Source organism: Cibotium barometz, chromosome 28 (genome assembly GCF_041138505.1).
Source record: "Cibotium barometz isolate CiBa-2024 chromosome 28, ASM4113850v1, whole genome shotgun sequence".
Classification (NCBI taxonomy): Eukaryota; Viridiplantae; Streptophyta; class Polypodiopsida; order Cyatheales; family Cibotiaceae; genus Cibotium; species Cibotium barometz.
The window spans coordinates 14,292,868-14,315,208 of NC_141073.1; the positions used below are offsets into that span (position 1 = coordinate 14,292,868).

Consider the following 22,341-nt stretch of genomic DNA (forward strand, 5'->3'; position numbering starts at 1 on the left):
TACTGTTCTATTGCATCAACAGGTTGTGCATGTATTTCCTTGGAAGCGAGTGAGACTCATAAAGGAAGATCTTCTCACTAACTCTCCGGTATGGGTGGAGCTGTTTGATTTGCCTGCCTTCTTGTGGGGTGGCATCAATGATATAGCAGGCTCACTTGGGAAAGTGCTTTTCTCACCCTCAATTAACTCTCCTAACAGGAACAAGGTTTGTATCATGTGGAAGACAGATGAAAAATTCCCTTCCACATTAGAGATTGACATCGGAGTGGACAGGATTGTTATTTATTTGAAATGGGGATCTCTTACAGGAGCATGTTCTCATTGTGGTAATATTGGGCATTTCTCCAAAAACCGTCCTACTCTCTCAGCAGTTGACATAAAGCTCATTCCCAGTTATCCTGGAAGTAAAACGATGGTTCCTTCTGAGCACATCTTTGGGAAAACCCGGCTCCCTACGTCACAGCCTTCATCCCCTCCTTCTGTTCCTAGACAACAGGGGAGGCCTCCTATGCATGCTTCTCCTCATAAGGGACATATGAATCCGGTCAATCAGGCATCTGCATCAGTGCCTCCTTCTACTTCCAAATCACCTGACAAAGGGAAGAGGGCTATGGATTCTGATGGGTTTACCAATGTGTCGTACAGGAGAGCTCTTACTAAACCCCGAACCAGGTACTCCTTTTCCTCTGGCTATTCTAATTATAATAATTATGCTGCTCTTGCTCAGGATCTTGCGTTAGAGGAAACTATGCATACAAATAATAGCTCAGTTAATCTTGAGATTGTCATGAATGATTCAGAGCAGTGTAGGGAGCCAGGGGAGATGGTTCCAAATACCCAACTTGCATGAAGATTGCTTCCTTCAATGTGAAAGGCCTTCATAGTCCTGATAAATTGAAGGCTTTATGGAAATGGATTTTAGAGCAGGATTTTGATGTGGTTTGTATACAGGAACATAAGCTGCATGATAAGGCACACTCGGTGGGTCATTGTCATCAGTACTCTCTGTTTTATGGTGGTTCTCCTGATGGCTACTCTGGTACATTGACAATAGTAAAGGATAATCTTAATCCTACACTTCTCCTTAATCATGCTTCAGGCAGAGGGCTCTTTGTCTCATGTAGATATGATGGTATTTCTATCTCGGTTGGTAACTTTTATGAGGCCAATAATTCCAATGCTCGATGTCAGTTATAGGATTGGCTCTGTAGTGTTAATATGGTGGATGGTTTTCTCTGTGGGGATTTTAACATGCTGGAATTTTCTCATGATTCTGCAACTGGTGCAGGTGTTTTGTTAGCGGCAGAGAGAGATGTGTGGTAATCTGCAAGTGCTCATCTATGTTTACATGATATGTGGGTTCAGTGCCATGGTATGGATTGCTGCGGATACACTTTCCATTCCGTGTCTCACTCTAGAGCATGGTCAAGGCTGGACTGTATCTATGCTATGGGCCTTGACTGGCTGCCACCAGTATGTGATGTGCAGGTATGTAGCGCAATGCACCTTTCAGATCACTGCCCGCTACTCCTTCACATGGCTGTGTTTGGTTGGCAGCATGCTATGGGCGCTATGCATCAAAAACGGCTGCTTATGGTTAATAACACTCATCTTGGGCGGGGCCTTTTTCATAATACTATTATCAACTTACTGCAGTATATTCAATCGCAGCCCTTCAATAATTTGCAAAAGTGGCAGGCCTTTACTACTGAAATGCAGCATGTCATTCGTAAATGTGGCAAGTTTTATGCTCAGCAAAATCGCAATCATATTGCTCATGCTCAAACTGCTTTGGTTCGCCTTCGGGAAGCGGGTAATGTAAGGCTTCTAAATAAGCAGGAAGAGGCAGAGCTTAGAAGATAGGTTAAAATTTTGCAAGAACATGACACTGCAGAGGCATCCAAAGCGAGGTCTATGAAAACTTACTATATCGCGTGCGTTCAAGGCCTATTTTAAAAATCCCTTATCTGTGAATTTTTGAATGAATTTATGTATCCTTTTCTATTCAAATCTGTATTTTTTTTCCAAAATATAAAAAATAAATTCCCTATTTAAATATATTTTTGTAAGTTTTATATATTTAAAATATATTTCTATTGAACTCACCTGATAGGCAATTTTTTTGTAAGTGACCCCCCCGAGGGTAATCTTCAAAACTGGTTCCTCGGATGCCAATTTCTAGGGTTGATTTTCCTCCAAAATTCGTAAAACCTTCTCCACATCCAACAAATTGTTGCTCATATGTTGTTAAAAAAACTAGGATATCATCTTAAAATATTAAAACACACTTCCCAATAAGTATAGAAAAATCATAGGAAATTGTTTTATAGAATGTCCCTCGAGCACCAGTTATGCCACAGGGAATCACCACGAACTCGTAGCGGCCTTGTTCGGTTCTAAAAGCTGTTTTTGGAATGTTGGCCTAAAAAATCCAAACTTAGTGGTAGCCACTCTTCAAGTTGAAGCATCTGGAACTTGTTCTTGATTGTCAGCTTGTTTCATGATCTATATAGTTGATGCACAATTGGTGCGACCTTTCCTTATTTATGACAGAGAGGATGGGTGATGCGAATGGAGATGACCTCAGATGGATGAATCCGGCCCGATCCATCTCCAATTGCCCTTCCAATGCTTTTGATAAGCAATAGGAAACTCGCTCGGTGGTTTTGGGTCAGGAATGACCATGATCCAATGGTCTTTTGGTTGATAGGGCGGAACTTTCAGAGGAAGGTCATCTCTCAACAGGATATGATGATGCCTTTTCAATCCCGGGTTCGTGTTCTAGTTGTGATATTGTGGTGTTGGATCCATAAATGAAGCCAACCTGCTTGGGATTATAAGTTGAAAAATGCAAGAAACTCAAACATACAATAATGCAATTTCGGCTCCCTTCTTGATGACTCACTTTGCCTGGAGATGTGAGATAAATGGGATACCTAGAAGACTCTAAACATCGGTGAGGGTGACTAGGGTAGGCACACCTTCTGTGATGAAGAACGTGCTCATCTTGCTATCCCAAGGATCATGTCACACCCTATGAGGGGAGCGGCAAGAAAATGTTGCTCAAATGCTACTTGTTGAACAAACAATTGTTCCTTTTTTTGCCACCTTTTCGGTGATCTGCATGCGGATACCTGGTGTGAACCCATCAACATCGAGCACAAAGGGCAGCATGATACACTCTAACTTGGCATCTAGATGTGGAGACAAGATCTACCAGTGTCGAGGATAATGGTAAATATGTGGCCCTTTGTACCACCACGCTTGTGGCTGGGACTACTGAGGTTTTTGAAGCTAGGGTGGTTGGTTTGATTGAGGCTTATTGCCTTTCCTTCCACATCATACAGTCCTCCTTCCCATGCTGTTTGACATGACATCTTAAGCATCTCTGTTCGACCATATAGGCCTTTTGCTTCTCTACGTATAGTAATCCACCTATTATCCTTGCCCTTTGTTTTCGTTGGGAGTCATCTAGGCTTGCAACTATTGCTTAGTTTCTCATTCTTATTGTTGTTATTACTGTTGTGGCCCTTCCCATTATGCTACTGCAAAGAATTCCCACCTATTGCTTGCTTTGGCTTACCATCATTTAGCTTTATCTCCTTGTTTTGTGTCAGTGCCAATGCGTCCTCATATGTCTTTGGGTTGAGATTTTTGATCGCATATATGATTGAGGAATCCAACCCTCAAGTGAAGGCCCAGAGCTTCTACTTATCCGTAGCTTCTATTTGCTAAGCTAAGGTCAAAAGTTTGTTGAAGTAACTCAAATTTGGCATTCCTTTCTACTTGAGTTCAACAAAGTCATCCTCCAATGTAGTGAGGTATTGTGGATAGAGAAAATAGTTCTTGAAATTTGAGATGATTGTGTCCCAATTGTAATGTTCTCCAGTCATATTTTGGCATACGAGGGTTCTATACAGTCCAATGCTGCCACCATGGCACCGCCTTGCTTGTGAGATGAGGGGCTGCTAGGTGAACCTTGTCTTATGGGTCCCTAATCTTAGCTAACATGAAGTGAGCCATAAATTTCTTGATGAACTTATTGACTACACCATGTTATCACTTACCATCATACTTGATGAAGCTAGGCAAGCTGCAAACCAAGGGTTGAACTGTGATAGTACTACCTGGTTCTTTTCCATCGTCATAGGGAACGAACTCTTGTCCCCCTTTGCAACCGGATTGCCCTCATCCTTGACCTCCTCCTCAATCCCCTCTATGATAGAAGACTAAAACTTCATGTTTGGGGGTGGGTTCTATGGTTCTCCATTTCCCAAACTTGGTGCTAGAATGCATTCTTGCAGGGCTATCACCTACTGTTGTGTCATGACCTATGTGATAGACAAGAAATTCAATTTTTGGGAATTCAAGGCATCCGCAAAAATGTAAATGGATGGTATCCATCTAGTCTTATACTTGCGATTGGATGGTACGGATTTGCTCTTGTACTTGTGAGTCCATGGTACCTCAGTTGTAGGAAATGGTAGGTCGGGCCCAGGAAATGGTGTTTATGTGTTTCTTGTAGATTCCATCATTTTCCAAGCTTGGAAACAGCAAGGTGTTAAGATTCTAGAAATGGGATTGATCATGGTGAAGGACATAGATTAAGCAATATAATTAAGGTGGATTAAACCACACTAAAAACTCCATGACTAGAGAGAGAGAGGGAGATTGCACACTCAACACTATTCCCTTGTATTGCATATCACAATGAACCATACAATGATATAGGCTCTCTAGCCTTATCCCACTTTACACATCATCATCCATGTGGCAACTCCTTTTCCACTTCTTTTGGTCAACTCACACACCATGCAATATTACATGTGGCATTCATATCTCACCACAATATCTTGCTCCTCTAGGGTGCTTTCCCACATACACACAACACCGCGATTACATCTCTCAACACCCCCTCTTAATCGAGGTGTTCCATAACTCACCCATCACCCATCACCCATATCAATGTAGCATTGCACAACCGCAATCGCTACCTCTCAACACTCCCCCTCGATGATACATTGGAGTGTCCATCATCCAAACATGTGTGTGCGTGTCTACCATCTTAGACACCTTGTCCATTTTGAGCCGACTCATCGCTCACAGCGGAACCACTGAGTCCGATTTGAACATGGAAGTTCGGGTGGGATCCAACCCATGCGCATGCACCTCACACGTGCATCGCTCATGCACACATCACAACAACTACCATTTCGAGCTTCTAGGTGAGCTCGGGCAGGTTACCCTCATACCATGGATGATTACAAAAAAAAAATCTGTTTTGAGCACGCATGCTCGTGGGGACGATTTGTCCATCATCATTTTTGGGTGAAAAATACAAAATTACAAAGCCTTTTTGGCCAAAGCCGGGCAGCGGACCCTTATGCGGATGAGTGATCTCCAATTAAGGTGTGTGTGAATAAAAAGTTATGGGTTTATGAACCTTAGAAAAAAACACTCCAGGATTGAAGGAAGTAGAATATACCCTTATGCCAATAAGGGTTATATTTTTTTTTAAAAAAAATTTCTGAACGTCTGTGCGCCGACTTCGCTGCGTGTGTCAGATTTCTGGCACACAGGTTGTCATCTTCTCAATTCGCTGCACGCTGTCGTGCCATGGCACGTCTATGGTGTGAAACCGTGCATGTGAAGCCATCAAATACACATCCAGATGCATGGGGTTAAGTGCCATGACGAGTCATTATATGATGCCATGTACATATGTTCATATTGTATATGAGGTTCAATAAGATGAGCTGAGGCTCAGCCAGGTTTCGAAGCTTCTGACAGTGTGGTGTGAATTGTGGAGGATTTTTTTTATGTTTATGGAGAATTTTGGAGCTAGTAGAGACCTTGTGCCTTGATAGGACTGGATTATGCTTGTGGTTCGACTGCTTTATTAATTCCATGAGATGGTGAATTGCTCATAAGCTGTGCCTAACATGGTTGAGTTGATACTAGCACTGAGACAGAGGACTTTATGGTACATAATGGTTGTGGTCTTGATCGTATACGTTAGATGGCAAGGTCGTATATGCAATAAGGTTATCGAATGAAGCCTACTTTGATGTGGTGTGGGAAACCTTAGCAAGGCTATGGTGTGAGAAAGTTAATTTTTAATGAATATTACTTGAAAGAAATACGCGTGGAATGGTAGGCGCAGTGAGGAAAATTAAAATGGGAAATGCGCGATTTTAGCTGCAAAAGGGTGTGGGCGCCGACTTCCTCGCGGGAATGACCAGAAAAAACCAGAGATTTGGGTGCGGTGCGGAGGGGAGAGGGTCTGCAGAAAAAAAACGAGGGACAGAGGCGACACGACCAGAGAGATTCATTTCATGCATTTAGTGACTGTTTATGGCGTGTTGGGGCTTGAATTAGAGAGCAGAGCTGCTACTATCTAATGATATGCCTACTTCAAATTCACAAAAACCAGCTATGCGCCGGCTGTTCGCTGCCTGCAGTGAAGTGTGGGAAGAATATTTTTCAAAGAAATTCGAATGAAATCGCTTCTCCCCGCCTTCAGATAAGTAAAACTTGATAAAATTTCTTTATTTTTCCTACCTACCACTTGTAAATACATGATGCCAACAAACCTTCAAAGGTTTTGTAAAAAAATAAAGGGTGGTTTTGATATGAAGAGATGTGAGGATATTTCATCAAGGGACATGGAATCAAAGAGTCAGAAATACAGCAACGACTCTAGTGAGAATTGACTTTGATTCTATCTTAGTGGATCTAAATGCAGGCCATGGATTTCTTTTAAAATCATGTGAATATGTTAAAGTTATGCCATATATCATTTTGTGTTTGTGAGTTGTTGGAATTTTAAGCCAGATTTTCAGGTGATAAAGAACATTATGAGATGTTGGGAATGGTGACAGTGGATGTATGGAATGAAAGGGGTCACATGTATGTTGGAAATACTTAAAGGTTATGTTATGCCTACATGTGATTAGCTGGAAAGTTTTGGACAAAGAAGCCAGTGAATCTATGCTTGGAAAGGGATAGGCAATTGGAACACGAATTCAAGGATGGATTTGTCCTATGCTTTTTTGGGAAATTTTGAATGTGAGTTTCCTTGTTAGGTTTGGCACCAACTCTCACAGCTAGAAGTCTCGTACTTTCCTGGCTACTCCGCACACGTCACGACAGCTTTTGGTGAACCCGGCGTGAAACTGCTGGGGTGAGAGTGTGGTGAAATATACAGGGAAGCTATGGCTGAGAATTCTGAGGGTCAGGGGGTTCATTTTGACCCCGGAGTTATGCAGATGTTTCAAATGTTTACCATGTACATGCAACAGCAACAAGCTGCTGAGAGGGGACAAATTTCCACGACCAAAGCATTACAATCAATTGTGAAAAAGGTGGATCAATTTGATGGGAAGGACATTACAAAGTACCTGCGCAATTATATAAAGGAGATGGAGCTAAACAGAGTGACTGAGGAGGATATGGTTCGAAGTTTCGAGCTGGTATGTGTTCCTGAAATAAGAGAGCGCATAAGAGGATTGCAGACAGCACATGGTGGCAGAAATTGGGAGGAGTTCAAGCTTGCTTTAAAGGATGAATATTTCATGGAGGATTCTGAGCGAGTGACCAAACGAACTTTCTTGGAATGGGTCACAAAACCTAAAATGGGAATTTCTGCCACAGAATTGCTAAGAGAGTTTGAGAAGCGCTATGCCCAGGTGTCAAGGATAGAGCGTGCAACTTTGGACAGAGAAAAAACAGAGCTCTTCTTACAAGCAGCTGGGAAAGATCTCCAGGAGAAATTGGAAATCCTCCTTGAGGATAAGGATACAGAGCAGGGATTAAAGCGTGATTGGAATGATGTTGAGGATGCAGTCACTATGTTAGCAAAGCGACAGCGGAGGAGGGATAAAATGGTGATGGGCTCAGCAACCCCCATAACTGCTGTCACCCCTGAGAATCTATCTAAACCAGCTGCTACAATTCCCAAGATAGATGGGCCGATGGATGAGCTTATCAAGGGTATGCGTGACTTAAAATTGAAGATGTCCAGGATTGAAGAAAAAGGTCTACCATTGGGGCAGGCTTCTATGCAAAGGCCTCAAAGCAAAGAAGGGTTTACATATAGATGCATATGGTGTGATGACCCAGAGCATGCAAAGAAGGATTGTGCTAGCTATAAAGAAGCCCTTAAAAATCAACTTGTGTTTTTCAAAGATGGGAAAATCCATCTTACAGAGACTGGTCTTCCATTGAGTACAAACTTTGGGAAAGGAGGGATGAAAAAGCTGGTAGAGGATATGGCTGCTAGTCATGCCATTTCTATGGTTGAGGCAGCAACCTATGGATTAAAGGTTGGTCAACTAAAGCAGGGATTTGAGAATGATGAGGATTATGAGAATGAGGATTTTTGGCCATCAACAATGGAATTAATTGCGTCAAAGAAAGTGTCAAAGCAAGCTTTGCATGAGGCAGGTGATTGTATACGTCTTGAGACTGGCTGGGAGGAGCCTGTGGATTCTTTATCCATTCATGCCTATATTGCCAAATGCCAAAATAATGAGGCACAGGTAGAGGAGAAGCATAAAAGGGAAAATGAGGAAGGAGGGCCATCAAAAAGAGTTACACGTGGAAGTGAAAAGAAGGATCCTGGGCCATCACATATGCCTCCACAGCATAGCAGACCTCCACAGGATGTTTCAATGGAAGAAGTGCCAGCAAAAATGAAGGAGAAGGGTAAAGGGAAAAGTCCACTCTATAAGCTTCAATCTGATATTGAAGTTGCAACAGATCTCAAAAAGGTACTTGAAGAAAGGATTCTAAACAGCAGGGTGGAATTCACACTAGGGGAAGTCTTGGGGATTGCAAAGAAAGAATTTCATGATGAGATAATTGATATTATACGAAGAAAAAGGCAGTCCATAATTGAATCTATTCCATCACAAGGGGAGGCAAGCACTTCCAAGACTCATGGAGTACAGGTACAGAAAAAGGAAGAGAGAGAAAATGTGGTAGAATGTAATCACTCTGCTGATGGGGCACGACAAGTGCGCTTTGTGGAAGAGGATGATGAAAAAGAAGTTCTTACAAAGAGTCATTACTCTAGGAGCCATTGGGCAAGAGCAACCACTGAAACCCTTGTCAAGATAGGTGATTTGGAAGAGCCATATGTCGCTCTAATTGATCATGGGTCTGAAATAAATCTTATGGCTAAAAATCTCTACAACAAATGTAAGTGGCCAATAGATGTGGATCATGGGTGGATGATTAAAGCAGCCAATAACTCATCTGGAGAGCTTTATGCAGCATGTCCAAATGTAAGGGTAACTATAGGGGATGTGAAGGATGATCAGAATTTCTTTGTTCAGGAGATGTCATCGTATCCCCTTATCCTTGGGCAACCCTACATTACAGCTGTAAGGATGGAAACAAAGGTTTTGGATGATGGTTCAGCATATGCAAGAATAAGGAGTAAAGATGGCAAAAAAGCTGTTCAGTTTTTGACAGTTTGCATTAATCATGAAAGGAATCGTGAGTCTCTTCGGGCACAGTCACTCCCAAAGATAAACAGAGAGTTCATGAATTACAGGGAGATGAGGGATTTTGGCCAGGTGCCATTGTAAAGCGGGATTCCAATGGTACAAGGGGAAATGAGTTCTCGCAGGACTCAATCAATGTAAATAGCTTTTCAGCAAATTTTCAGGGATTCTCCAGCTATGGGTCACTGGTTTTTGTAAAAAGCAAGGATTTGAAGCGTGGCATGCAAAAACATATACAAAATGAACAAAAAAGTTTTGAGCAGTGTGGTCTTTTGGAGAAGAATGAGTTTATTTCAGGAGTGCTTGATGAGGTGTCATTTGTAGATACTATGGATGTGCTTTTTGATATGGGAAGAGCATGCTTATTACAGGGTGGAAATGAAATGATAGAGGTGTCATCTGTGGAGATGTATGATATAATCCAGGAATTTGAGGGGGTGGAATGTAAAAACATGAATTGTGAGATGGATGCTCATGTTGATACAAAGTACAAAACGGTTGCAAAGAAGGTGAAACCAGTTGCCTTGCCCTTGCCACCAGGAAGCAAGGAGAAGATAGATGAAGCTTCTATGCAACCAAATCTTAGAGATCCGAAAAAACTTGGGCATAAATTTACTCAAGAAACTCTAAAAGAGCTGAAGATTGGTGAGAAGGATTTTCTGTTGCCAGTTGAAAGGGAATGCTTTGAGGAGATGCTTGTAAAACATGGGAAAGCCTTTGCTTTTCAGCCGCATGAGATAGGCTGTGTTGATCCAAGTGTAACAGCACCAATGGTGATCTTTACTGTTCCACATGTGCCCTGGAACCTGCGGCCAATTCCAGTACCAAAGGCTCTCTTGCCAAAGTTGATGGAGTTACTAAAGGAAAAGATCAGGATGGGAATCTTGGAGCCTTCATGTGCCCCATATTCCAACAAATGGTTTACTGTACCAAAGAAAAATGGGACATTGCGCTTTATTCAAGACATGCAACCTGTAAACAAAGTCACAATCAGGAATGTGGGAGCAGGTCCAATTGTGGATGAGTTTGCAGAAGCATTTGTAGGAAAAGCTATATACTCTATGGGTGATCTGTATTCGGGATATGATCAGTTCCAGCTGGATATACAAAGCAGGGACTTGACCACAATGAGAACTCCTTTGGGATTAGTAAGGATGTGTACCTTACCACAGGGAGCCACTAACTCAGTGGCACATATGATGAATGGAATGAACAAAGTCTTACGAGACTTCATACCACAAAAAACTATGCCATTTTTGGATGATGTGCCAATAAAGGGCTGTGATGAGAAAGACAAAGATGGGGATTTGGATTCAAAGGGGTGCCGCAAGTTTGTGGCAAATCATATAAAGGATTGTGATATGATTCTATCCAGGCTTGAAGAAGTGAATCTTACTTTATCTGGGCTGAAATCAGTGTTTGGAGTTGGTGAAGTGCTAATAGTGGGACATCTTTGTAGTACTAGTGGACGCCGACCTTGTCCAGCCAAGATAGATGCAATACAAAGAATGAAGGAAACATGCATTAATGTTACAGAGCTGAGGAGATTTCTTGGAGCATGTGTCTTTTATGTTATTTGGATCCCACATTATGCACATGTAGCAGATCCTCTTTATCAACTTTTGAGGAAAAATCAAAAAATTCTGTGGAGTGCAGTACATATTAAAGCTATGCGGAAGCTGAAATATTTGCTCCAATCATCACCCACTTTGAGAAAGGCAGATTATGAGTGTGGCAGACCTGTGATTGTTACAGTTGATACTAGTCCTACTGGGATAGGATGGGCAGTAGGGCAAGATGACGAGGATGATCATAGGTATGTAATTAGATTTGGAGCAAAGGTATTAAGCTTTCGGCAACGGAAGTATCCACAGATCAAGAGAGAGTTATGGGGGATAGTCACTGCTCTAAAATGTGAAAAAGAATATCTTATTGGGGCATCTGTACTTGTGGAAACTGATTGCTTGCCACTTCTTGGGATGATAGCAAGTTGTACCACTCCAGATATTGCTATGCTTAGGTGGATTGCTTATATCAAGTCACTAAATCCTGAGTTTGAGCATATTGCGGGAAAAGATAATCCAGTTGCAGATATGCTATCAAGAGCCAGGTATGAAGATGAGAAAGAGATGATTAGTGACATTGATGATGTGGGTACAAAGTTCTATACTACAGCATATGCAAAAGGGGATCATATTTGCCTATCAAATGCACTTGAATCTTTTATTGAGGAAATATATGAAGGAGATTGGTTGCTTATTGGTCAATATTTGAGTACTCTGACAAGGCAAGAAAATTGGTCTGACTCAGAATTTAAGAGGATCCGCAGAAAAGCATATGGTTATTTCCTGAAGGATGGGTATCTCTGGAAGCATCCTAAGCAGAGGAATGCTATGCCACAGAGAGTCATATGTGATAAAGAGACTCAAGGAAAGCTTGTGAAAGAATTCCATGAGAGTCTCTGGGCTGGACATAGAAGTGTGTGGGCCACCTTTACCAAAATAAAGGAAAAATATTGGTGGAAAGGAATGTACAAGGATATTTCCCAATATGTGGAAACATGCGTGGTATGCCAAATGTACTCAAATGTGCGGCATCGTGATGGCTTGCAACCAACCTACCCACTTGCCATGCACTACAAATGGGTAGTGGATCTAGTTACAATGCCTTTGGGAATTTGGCAGATGCGGTATATAGCACTTGCAAGAGAAGATTTGACAAATCAGGTAGAAGGGCGTGCTCTTAGAACAAAGAGTACGGAAACAGTATGCAAATTTCTCTTGGAAGATGTGATCTGCCGGTATGGTTGTGTCGGGAAAATAACAGCTGATAGGGGTGAGCTAGATGTTGAAGAAGCAAGGGAATTCTTCTCTCGAATTGGTATCAAACTGTCCCTAACATGTGCTTACAATCCTGAGGGCAATGGGAAAAGTGAGCGAGGACATCCTCCAATCATTAAAGCTTTGGCTAAGGCATGCAGAGAAAGAATGCGAGAGTGGCCAAAGCTGTTACCATATGCCTTGTGGGCTGACCGTACAACTCATAGCTCAGTGACAGGATACATGCCTGCAGAATTGATGTATGGTCAGAAGCCAGTGATGCCAGTTGAAGAAGTAATTCTAACTTGGAATGTATTGCCCTGGGTGGAAGGATTGAGCAGAGATGACCTCCTTGCATTGCGAATAAGACAGTTGGAGAGGAGGCCTGAAGATGTAGAGCTTGCTAAAGCTCGCTTGAAAGATGCAAGGCTGAAAAATAAAGAAAGATTTGATAGTAGACACAGACTCCGGCCAAAACCTATTGAAGAAGGTGATTGGGTTCTAATGTATGATAGTAGCCTTGACAACCAATTCACTGTTCAAAGAAAATTTGCAAAAAGATGGTTTGGCCCTTACATTGTCAAGCATGTGCATGGAAATGCCACGTATACTCTGTGTGAGCTTGATGGAACAGAAGTAAAGAATCTTGTGGCTGGCAAAAGAATCAAGATATTTAAAAGAAGGCATGATAGTGATCCTTTTGATTCACAAGAGACTCAGGATGAGAGGCCTGACAGTGGTAGTATGGATATGATTGAAGAGGAAGAGGATGATCTTCCTGGAGGTGCAGAAGATGAGGACGACATCCAGTTATATGTGAACCTTGATGATGATTTGGCACATACCAGAGGATGTGCAGGTTTAGAGGGGGTGGATGTCGTGCCATGGCACGTCTATGGTGTGAAACCGTGCATGTGAAGCCATCAAATACACATCCAGATGCATGGCGTTAAGTGCCATGACCAGTCATTATATGATGCCATGTACATATGTTCATATTGTATATGAGGTTCAATAAGATGAGCTGAGGCTCAGCCAGGTTTCGAAGCTTCTGACAGTGTGGTGTGAATTGTGGAGGATTTTTTTTATGTTTATGGAGAATTTTGGAGCTAGTAGAGACCTTGTGCCTTGATAGGACTGGATTATGCTTGTGGTTCGACTGCTTTATTGATTCCATGAGATGGTGAATTGCTCATAAGCTGTGCCTAACATGGTTGAGTTGATACTAGCACTGAGACAGAGGACTTTATGGTACATAATGGTTGTGGTCTTGATCGTATGCTTTAGATGGCAAGGTCGTATATGCAATAAGGTTATCGAATGAAGCCTACTTTGATGTGGTGTGGGAAACCTTAGCAAGGCTATGGTGTGAGAAAGTTAATTTTTAATGAATATTACTTGAAAGAAATACGCGTGGAATGGTAGGCGCAGTGAGGAAAATTAAAATGGGAAATGCGCGATTTTAGCTGCAAAAGGGTGTGGGCGCCGACTTCCTCGCGGGAATGACCAGAAAAAACCAGAGATTTGGGTGCGGTGCGGAGGGGAGAGGGTCTGCAGAAAAAAAACAAGGGACAGAGGCGACACGACCAGAGAGATTCATTTCATGCATTTAGTGACTGTTTATGGCGTGTTGGGGCTTGAATTAGAGAGCAGAGCTGCTACTATCTAATGATATGCCTACTTCAAATTCACAAAAACCAGCTATGCGCCGGCTGTTCGCTGCCTGCAGTGAAGTGTGGGAAGAATATTTTTCAAAGAAATTCAAATGAAATCGCTTCTCCCCGCCTTCAGATAAGTAAAACTTGATAAAATTTCTTTATTTTTCCTACCTACCACTTGTAAATACATGATGCCAACAAACCTTCAAAGGTTTTGTAAAAAAATAAAGGGTGGTTTTTGATATGAAGAGATGTGAGGATATTTCATCAAGGGACATGGAATCAAAGAGTCAGAAATACAGCAACGACTCTAGTGAGAATTGACTTTGATTCTATCTTAGTGGATCTAAATGCAGGCCATGGATTTCTTTTAAAATCATGTGAATATGTTAAAGTTATGCCATATATCATTTTGTGTTTGTGAGTTGTTGGAATTTTAAGCCATATTTTCAGGTGATAAAGAACATTATGAGATGTTGGGAATGGTGACAGTGGATGTATGGAATGAAAGGGGTCACATGTATGTTGGAAATACTTAAAGGTTATGTTATGCCTACATGTGATTAGCTGGAAAGTTTTGGAAAAAGAAGCCAGTGAATCTATGCTTGGAAAGGGATAGGCAATTGGAACACGAATTCAAGGATGGATTTGTCCTATGATTTTTTGGGAAATTTTGAATGTGAGTTTCCTTGTTAGGTTTGGCACCAACTCTCACAGCTAGAAGTCTCGTACTTTCCTGGCTACTCCGCACACGTCACGACAACGCGTCAGGTCTTCTCTTCTCCTTCCACTCGACCTGTTCTGCACAACAGCTATGGCGGTCTTCTTTCTTTCGCCTGCTTCTCTCTCTGGCTGTTATCGCCCTTCCTCTTCTCCAGCTGCATGCTCTGCTCACTGAAGTCACCACAGCAGCCCCCGGCTGCCTTGTACTAGGCGTACGTCAGCCTCTGCTTCAGCTCTTGGTGTGCTGTGCTACTGCTTGACTACCTCCTCTGAACTGCGCTACTGAGACTGGCTGCAGCTCGCTTGCTGTGTGAGGCATGCCTGTGGAGTTGACCGATTTTCCAACCTCTCACCGCCCTCCTTGGCGGCCTGCTTCCTCTTAGCAGCTTCCACCATCCTACTGTACCTCTGCGACTCTTTCTCTCTTTACTGCTGTTTTTAGTTTGGGTGTGCTCTTTGGTGCTGTTCGCTTCTCCAATAGCTTCGCTCCTCTTTGCCTTGTGCTCTACAACGAGCGACTGCTCATGTTGTGTAACGAGTCTCCTTCCGCTGTCTTCAGTAGCTGGAGTAACTTCAACGCTGCGCCCTACTCTCTCTAGGCGATGATGATGTTTCCTGCTGTGCTGGTTCTTGCGCTGTTTCTTACAGCTTCTCCGAAGCATCTTTGAGCTCCACCTCAGTTGTTGAGCTTCCATGCTTTTTCTTCTTCTCTGCCCTGTTCTATCCTTGTGATGAACACCATGGCTAGAGCATCCATCTTCCACAAGCTTTCTTTCAACATCAAGTTCCTGGTTACACCCTCTTGATGAAGCTTCATCTTTCACTCTCTCTCTGCAATTTCATGCATTTGCCTCCCTTTAAGGCATCCCAACACATCAATGTCTAGCCAAATCCATGACCACTAAGCCATCTATGGCTTCTTCTTACCGGTAGAGAAGAGGGCCTTTCCTCTTTTCAAGCTTGCTTTCCAAGCTCTCTAATTTTGCACCCTTTTGTGCACTACCAATGTGCTTCCCTTCTTCAACCATACTTTCTTCCAAGTGAAAAACAACCACATGCTCAACCTTTTTAAGCATATTCCATCAAATTTCTTGCACAACAATAGTGCCTCCCATTGAAGCACTCTTCAAGGCCTCCAAGTTGAGGTCTTCCATGACCATTGACGTAGCCTTCATGGCCTCCGAATCAGCATGCTTTTCCTTCAATGCATGCATCCATTCAAGGGTGCTTTTCCATTTTGGTTTCTCTCAAGAAACCAAGGTGCAAACCAATGTGAAAACTCCAAAAGCTTCCACCAAACATTGCCCATCTTCTATGAGCAAAACCATGAGCATCACTCTTTCTAATGTGCTCAACCATGACCTTCTTCCAAGCCCATAACCGCTTGTCCCTTCTTAGACAAGCATTGCACCTCTTACACTCTTTTCTTGGAAGCAAAGAACCTTGGGATTCTTCCATCCCATCAAGCAACCCTTATACTTGAGCATTTTTCCATGCTCAAACACAAAACTTTGAGGCAAAACTTCACAAAACCAACCTTCTTGAGACATAATCAGCAGCAATTTTCTCTTGGCAGCTTCTCCTTGATGATGATGAAGACTCCATAGTCTTCACACTTGCTGAAATCTCCATTTTCAGCTTCCTTGATGATGAGCAAGCTCTCCATGTTGCAAAACTCCATTTGCAACTCTCTTGGGCAGCTTCTATGCAACCTCCTTGTTGCAAATCTCCTCTCAAATCCTCACAAATGCAAATCTCCTCTCAAATCTTCACAAATGCAAATCCAAATCATAATATGAGTGTGCATAATTTTTTTTCTCATAATAACTGAAAATAATGCTTAATCAAACAAACACACAAACAAGCTAATATACATAATAAACACCATGACCAAGAGCCCATTTGGCTCTGATACCATGTTAAGATTCTAGAAATGGGATTGATCATGGTGAAGGACATAGATTAAGCAATATAATTAAGGTGGATTAAACCACACTAAAAACTCCATGACTAGAGAGAGAGAGGGAGATTGCACACTCAACACTATTCCCTTGTATTGCATATCACAATGAACCATACAATGATATAGGCTCTCTAGCCTTATCCCACTTTACACATCATCATCCATGTGGCAACTCCTTTTCCACTTCTTTTGGTCAACTCTCACACACCATGCAATATTACATGTGGCATTCATATCTCACCACAATATCTTGCTCCTCTAGGGTGCTTTCCCACATACACACAACACCGCGATTACATCTCTCAACACAAGGAAACTTCATTTTTTTGTGTCCCAAACAAAAGGTTGAATTTGAAGGCCATGTGGTAGATATTAAATGTTAATAGTGTCTTTAAGAAACATATTACATGCAAATCTCCCTTTCTATTGACACACAGAGAGCCACAAATCCATCACACCAACACACACACACACACTATGATGAGAACTCGAGGGGTCCACTAATAAAAAATCATCTGTATCACGTGCGTTCAAGGGGTAATAGAAAACCCCCTCTACCTACATGCTATCAACTAATAAAATTACCCCTCTTTCTTAAGGAACCTACGGGTTTTTTTCAAAAGTGTAATTAAAAATCCCCTCTTGTATGTAATCCTATAGGTTTTATCAATTAAAAAAACCCTCCTGATGAACTCACGTGCTACACTTACATTTTGTTAGGTGCATCCCCCGGGGATAAGAAGGACAAATTTTCGTATAAAAGCAACCACGAAAAGGAATTTATAGTTAAGAGTGCATCTCTTCTCCTTGGTGTGGCCATGTTGGAAAGGTTTGGATAGGCAAGTAGATTGTGAATGAAATGAAAAGTGAATATGAAAAGCTTAGATTTGTCAAAATATCTAAGTGTGAACAAAATTTTAAAACTACAAGAGTTTCAAGAAGATGACATGGTATTTTTGAAAGTAGACGGAAGAAAAGCTCTCTTTGACTCAAAAAATTCAAGAAATGGGGACCTTGCTATGGAGGACCATCCACTGGACTGGAGATCAAGCTTATTGCATAAAGTTTTGATGTCTTAGTCTCCTCAAGAAATACTTGATAGACTCTCTGGTCTTGCAGAAATCAAATTTAAAATGAAACTTTTAAGACATTGTGTCCTCTCTCTGTCTCTCTCTCTCTTTGTCAAATGTAATAAAGCAACAAAATATACAAACATAATTAGTTTATTTGTGCATATACTTGCTCAAGTAAAACTTGCCTTACAAATTAAACTTGTTTTGTAACTAACTTCGCTTTTCTTGTTTGAGTGACACTTGTTTAAAACCTATCTTCAATGACAACAACAACGATGCCTCCAAACCAGGTACATACTCTCTCTCTTTGTCAATGTAATAAACCAATGAATTGTACAAACACAATTAGTTTAATCGTGCACATACTTGCTCAAGTAAAACTTGCCTTAACATCCAAGATGCATAATAACATCTTGGATATAAATTAAAAAAAATTTATTTTAACATCCAAGATGCATAATAGCATCTTGGATGGAGAAGCTAGAGAAAGATAGCAGGCTAGAGAGAGAGAAGCTAGAGAGAGAGAGAGAGAGAGAGAGAGAGAGAGAGAGAGCAGGCTATGCGCGAGAAGGGAAGGGCCAACTGGGTTTGGATTGTTTTGAACAAATGCATCGTAATGGCATCGTTCCAACTGAAGTGACCCATGCCTGCATCCTCAAAGCCCGTGCTGCTGGAGCCATTGACAAGGTATGGAGGCAGGGGCTGTTGGAGCATCATATTGTATTGCGTGGTGCTCTCGTGGTCATGTATGCCAAGTGTGGCGCTCTTCGCGAGGCGCAAAGTGCTCTAGAGAAGCTCCCTTCTAGGAAAGCTCTGTCCTGGATTGCTTTGATTGCAGGATGCTCAAAATGGGCAAGGCCAACAGGCTGTGCATGTTTGAAGCTGTTGACAAGGGGAAACAAATCCATGTCGAAATTTGAAGGCATGGGTTGCTGCAGAAGCAAATCGAGCTCGGCAATGCTCTAGTGGACCTGTATGTTGGGCGCAAGGGGAAACAAATCCATGAGACATTGCAAGGGAGAGGCGAAGGCGCACAGAGAGAGAGAGAGAGAGAGAGAGAGAGAGAGAGAGAGAGATTAAAAAAAAGGAAAGGGGGGGGCGGAGTGCCAAGCACTCGCCCCCCTTCCTTTTTTTAAAAAAAATGTAGTTTACTTTTAAGCTCCTCCCCATCTAACTAATTAATGCAATTTCATTTAAGATTGGGGAGGCATAATTAATGAAATCAATTTCATTTAAGATTGGGGAGGCATAATTGCTAATGGGATGTATAAACAAAAAAATTTATTTACATACTCAATACATAATGGGACAAAAAACAAATTCCACGGGTATTTTTTTTTTCCGTCCCGATCAAGATGGTGGTGCCCAATTCTTTTTCCCGGCCCTCGACCCCTGTCGTCCACCGCCCATAAAAATAACTAATAAAAAAAACCCCCTCCCCCATTTTTTTTTAAAATTGAATGCTTTGGACTATTTCTCTCTCAAGCTTCTCTCTCTCTCTCTAATTTCATATTCTCTCTCTAGTCACCCCTACCTCTCTCTCTCTAGCCTCTCTCTCTCTAGCCTCAAATTCTCTCTCTAGTTGCCATCGCTCTCTCTCTCTCTCTGCCTCTGCTGCGCCTGCAGGCTGCAGTCCACACATTGCATACATGTTCACGAGACCACCACACTTGGCATACATGTTGACGAGAGCACAGCCTGCACCGCACTTGGCATACATGTTGACGAGAGCACCGCCTGCACCACCACACTTGTTGGCATACATGCGATGGGGCAGCTTACACTTGGCATACATGTTGCCGAGAGCACCGCCTGCACCACCACACTTGGCATACATGCGATGGGGCAGCTTACGTTTTAATGGTGAATATATATGCAGCAGCTGGCGGCCAAAGACATTGAAGCCATGAGAATAAGGAATAAAGCATGGAAGCTTGCAGCATGGACTGATCCAAATAATAAGGTGCAGAGCATGCACAGAGCAAAGAGATCGACTTGAAGCTAGAGGATATGGAACACAAAATGTTGCAGGCAGGCTTCTTCCCAAATGAGTTGGGTGTCACGAACCCCTGCCTAAAAAGGAAAGGGGGGGGGCGCGTGCCTGGCACACGCCCCCCCCCTTTCCTTTTTTTTTTTAATGACCATCCAACTTTGCATTTTGGAACCAGCAGCCACAACTAATTAATTAATAGCATTATTTTTTACTTGTTGGGAACCATAATTGCTGAAGTAAAACTTGCCTTACAAATTAAACTCTTTGTGTAACTAATTTCGCTTTTGTTTTTTGAGAGGCACTTGTTTAAAACCTATCTTCAATGACAACAACAACGATGCCACATACTCATCACAACTCTGTTTAAGACAAATTGAATGGTTCTCAACTCTTTACTCCCATTCCACTACCTAGCATTATACAACAACTAGCAACACCTAAATAACTTCCATGTAATTTTTGTCCATTCTTTAATACGCGAAGCTACTAAAAATTACAAATCACAGTGTTTGTTAATTTGTCGCTTTGTGTGGTGCGTATAATTTTCTTAGCAGAGTTTAGGCGTGCATACCTAGTTGTCAAATGTAATAAGCTCAATGAATTGCACAATCTCTCTCTCTCTCTCTCTCACTCACACACACACACACACAAAAGAAGTTGCAAGCTGTCTCTCTGTCTCACACACACAAAAGAAGTTGCAACTGAAGCTGCTACTTATTGAAACTGTGGCACAACCACAATCCTCCGCAGGAGAATATTGATGTTGTTCTAGTAGACCCTGCGTAGGAGGAGGGGCAGGTTCCCTGAAGATTCAGAGCCAGAAGGCACAATCCAGGAGAATGCAAAACCGGAGTTTGAGCCGATGCCGGTGAGGCCAACGAGGGCGGGAGTGAGGAAGAAGTAGCTTTCGCAGCGGGCGCCCGTGGTCTCTGGGCAAGGCAAGGGGACATTACAAGCTCTAGCCAAGTGAAACTCGGTGGCATCGTCATCGTCCACAAAGGAAAGGACAACGGAGCGGTGCCAAGCACTAAATTGCCACCCAAGCTTCTTCTCGGTTTCGGTGTTGGTGACAGTGAAAGCAGTCTCCAAGGTGATGTTCTCGGAGGCGGATGACGAGAGCGCTGTCAACTTGAACTTGTACCCTTCATCGCTCTGGTTGCCCGTGAAAGAAACGGAGGAGCCGAAACCTGCCGTCAATCCCCCTTTGGCTATCAATGCATTGCTGAAAGGAGCCACAAGGTGGTACTCCACGTCGAACTGTGCTGGCACGTCGCACACACTCTGAAAGGGGTAGGCATATGCAGCCTCTGGGCAGCCTTCCTCGCGAACCACGCTGCCCACCTTGCCGTGAACCGGCACCGCTGTCCGGTCTGCCGGTACTACAGCGCCTATTAGCGCCACCATGGCACCCATGCAGAACATGAACATGAATATGCTGCAGAGCACCAACCAAAATTAGTGTGCTGCTCTGGTCAGCATATATACATTAATTAAGCTGCAGTAAATCATATTAATCAGAGAGAGAGAGAGAGAGAGAGAGCGAGAGAGAGAGAGAAAGAGATACCCAAAATTAGTGAGTTGTTCTTAGCATATATACATTGATTAAGCTGCAGTAAATCATATTAGAGAGAGAGAGAGAGAGAGAGAGAGAGCGCTACCTGCGCGCACCAGCCATCGTCGCGGATTTTGCTTGTTGACAGTTGTAGGTATCTGTTGAGGGCCGAGGCTGGAGCTCAATTTATAGTGATCCCAGCTGAGTTACCGCTTGCCCCGTGCGCGTGTGTCACGTGTGGGGAAAAATGTTTCTCACAGTTACAATAGCTTCTCTGTTGGAGAAAAGTTACGGTAGCTTCTCTGTTGAAGAAAAATGTCTCTCACAGTTATGGTACCTTCTCTGTTGGAGAAAAGTGAAGAAAAGTGGCCGTCTCGTGAATCATTAAAAAGTTGAAAGGTTTAAAGTTATTTTTCCACTCTGCTTTGTGATAGGGCTCTAGAAAAGATAGGTATGGAACTTGGAGAGTATGTAAAAAGGACGTAAAAACAATGCACACTTGTCTTTTTGGCGGCATCCTTAGGGATAGTTTTTTTTTAACCAAGTATGGGAATGTGAAAGCAACCCTTGGAAAGTGAATTATAGCCCATGTGACCAAACTTATTGTACAATGTATAATGATGCTAGCCTGACACTTTGTTGCGTTGTTGTACTCTTTGTGGAGACAAGTGAACGGCTTTCAATAATGCACCCTTGTTATCAGACACACACACATTCGTTACTGGCAATCCATATGAACCATACCAGCATCTACTAAGCATATTCCACATCCTCTGAATATCATCAACAATAAGAGAAAAGATCGGAACTTGGAGATCAGGATGCAAAAAGGATAACTTTCGTGCTTTGTTGTGTGAACTTTGTGGAAGCAGTAAAAGAAAGTATAGAAAGTGAATAGCCCATGTGACCAAATTTACATTACAATGTAAACAATGCACAATTGTCTTGAAGTGATCATTTTTGCGACATCCCTCGGAATAGTTTTTGTTTTATCGAGTACGGGAATGTGAAAGCAACTATGGGAAAGTGAATTATAGCCCACGGGACCAAA

At 42.4% G+C, this 22,341-nt stretch overlaps 1 protein-coding gene across 1 annotated transcript; it reads right to left on the reverse strand.

Annotated features, from left to right (window-relative positions):
* Positions 1–20,429: 20,429 nt before the first annotated feature.
* LOC147622544 (uncharacterized) lies at positions 20,430–21,538 on the reverse strand. Its single transcript, XM_086822092.1, has 2 exons — positions 21,397–21,538; positions 20,430–21,173 (listed from the first exon to the last, which is right to left on the reverse strand). The coding sequence occupies exons 1-2, from the start codon at positions 21,411–21,413 to the stop codon at positions 20,507–20,509; spliced, it is 684 nt and encodes a 227-aa protein (XP_086678218.1). The 5' UTR covers positions 21,414–21,538; the 3' UTR covers positions 20,430–20,506.
* Positions 21,539–22,341: the final 803 nt, after the last annotated feature.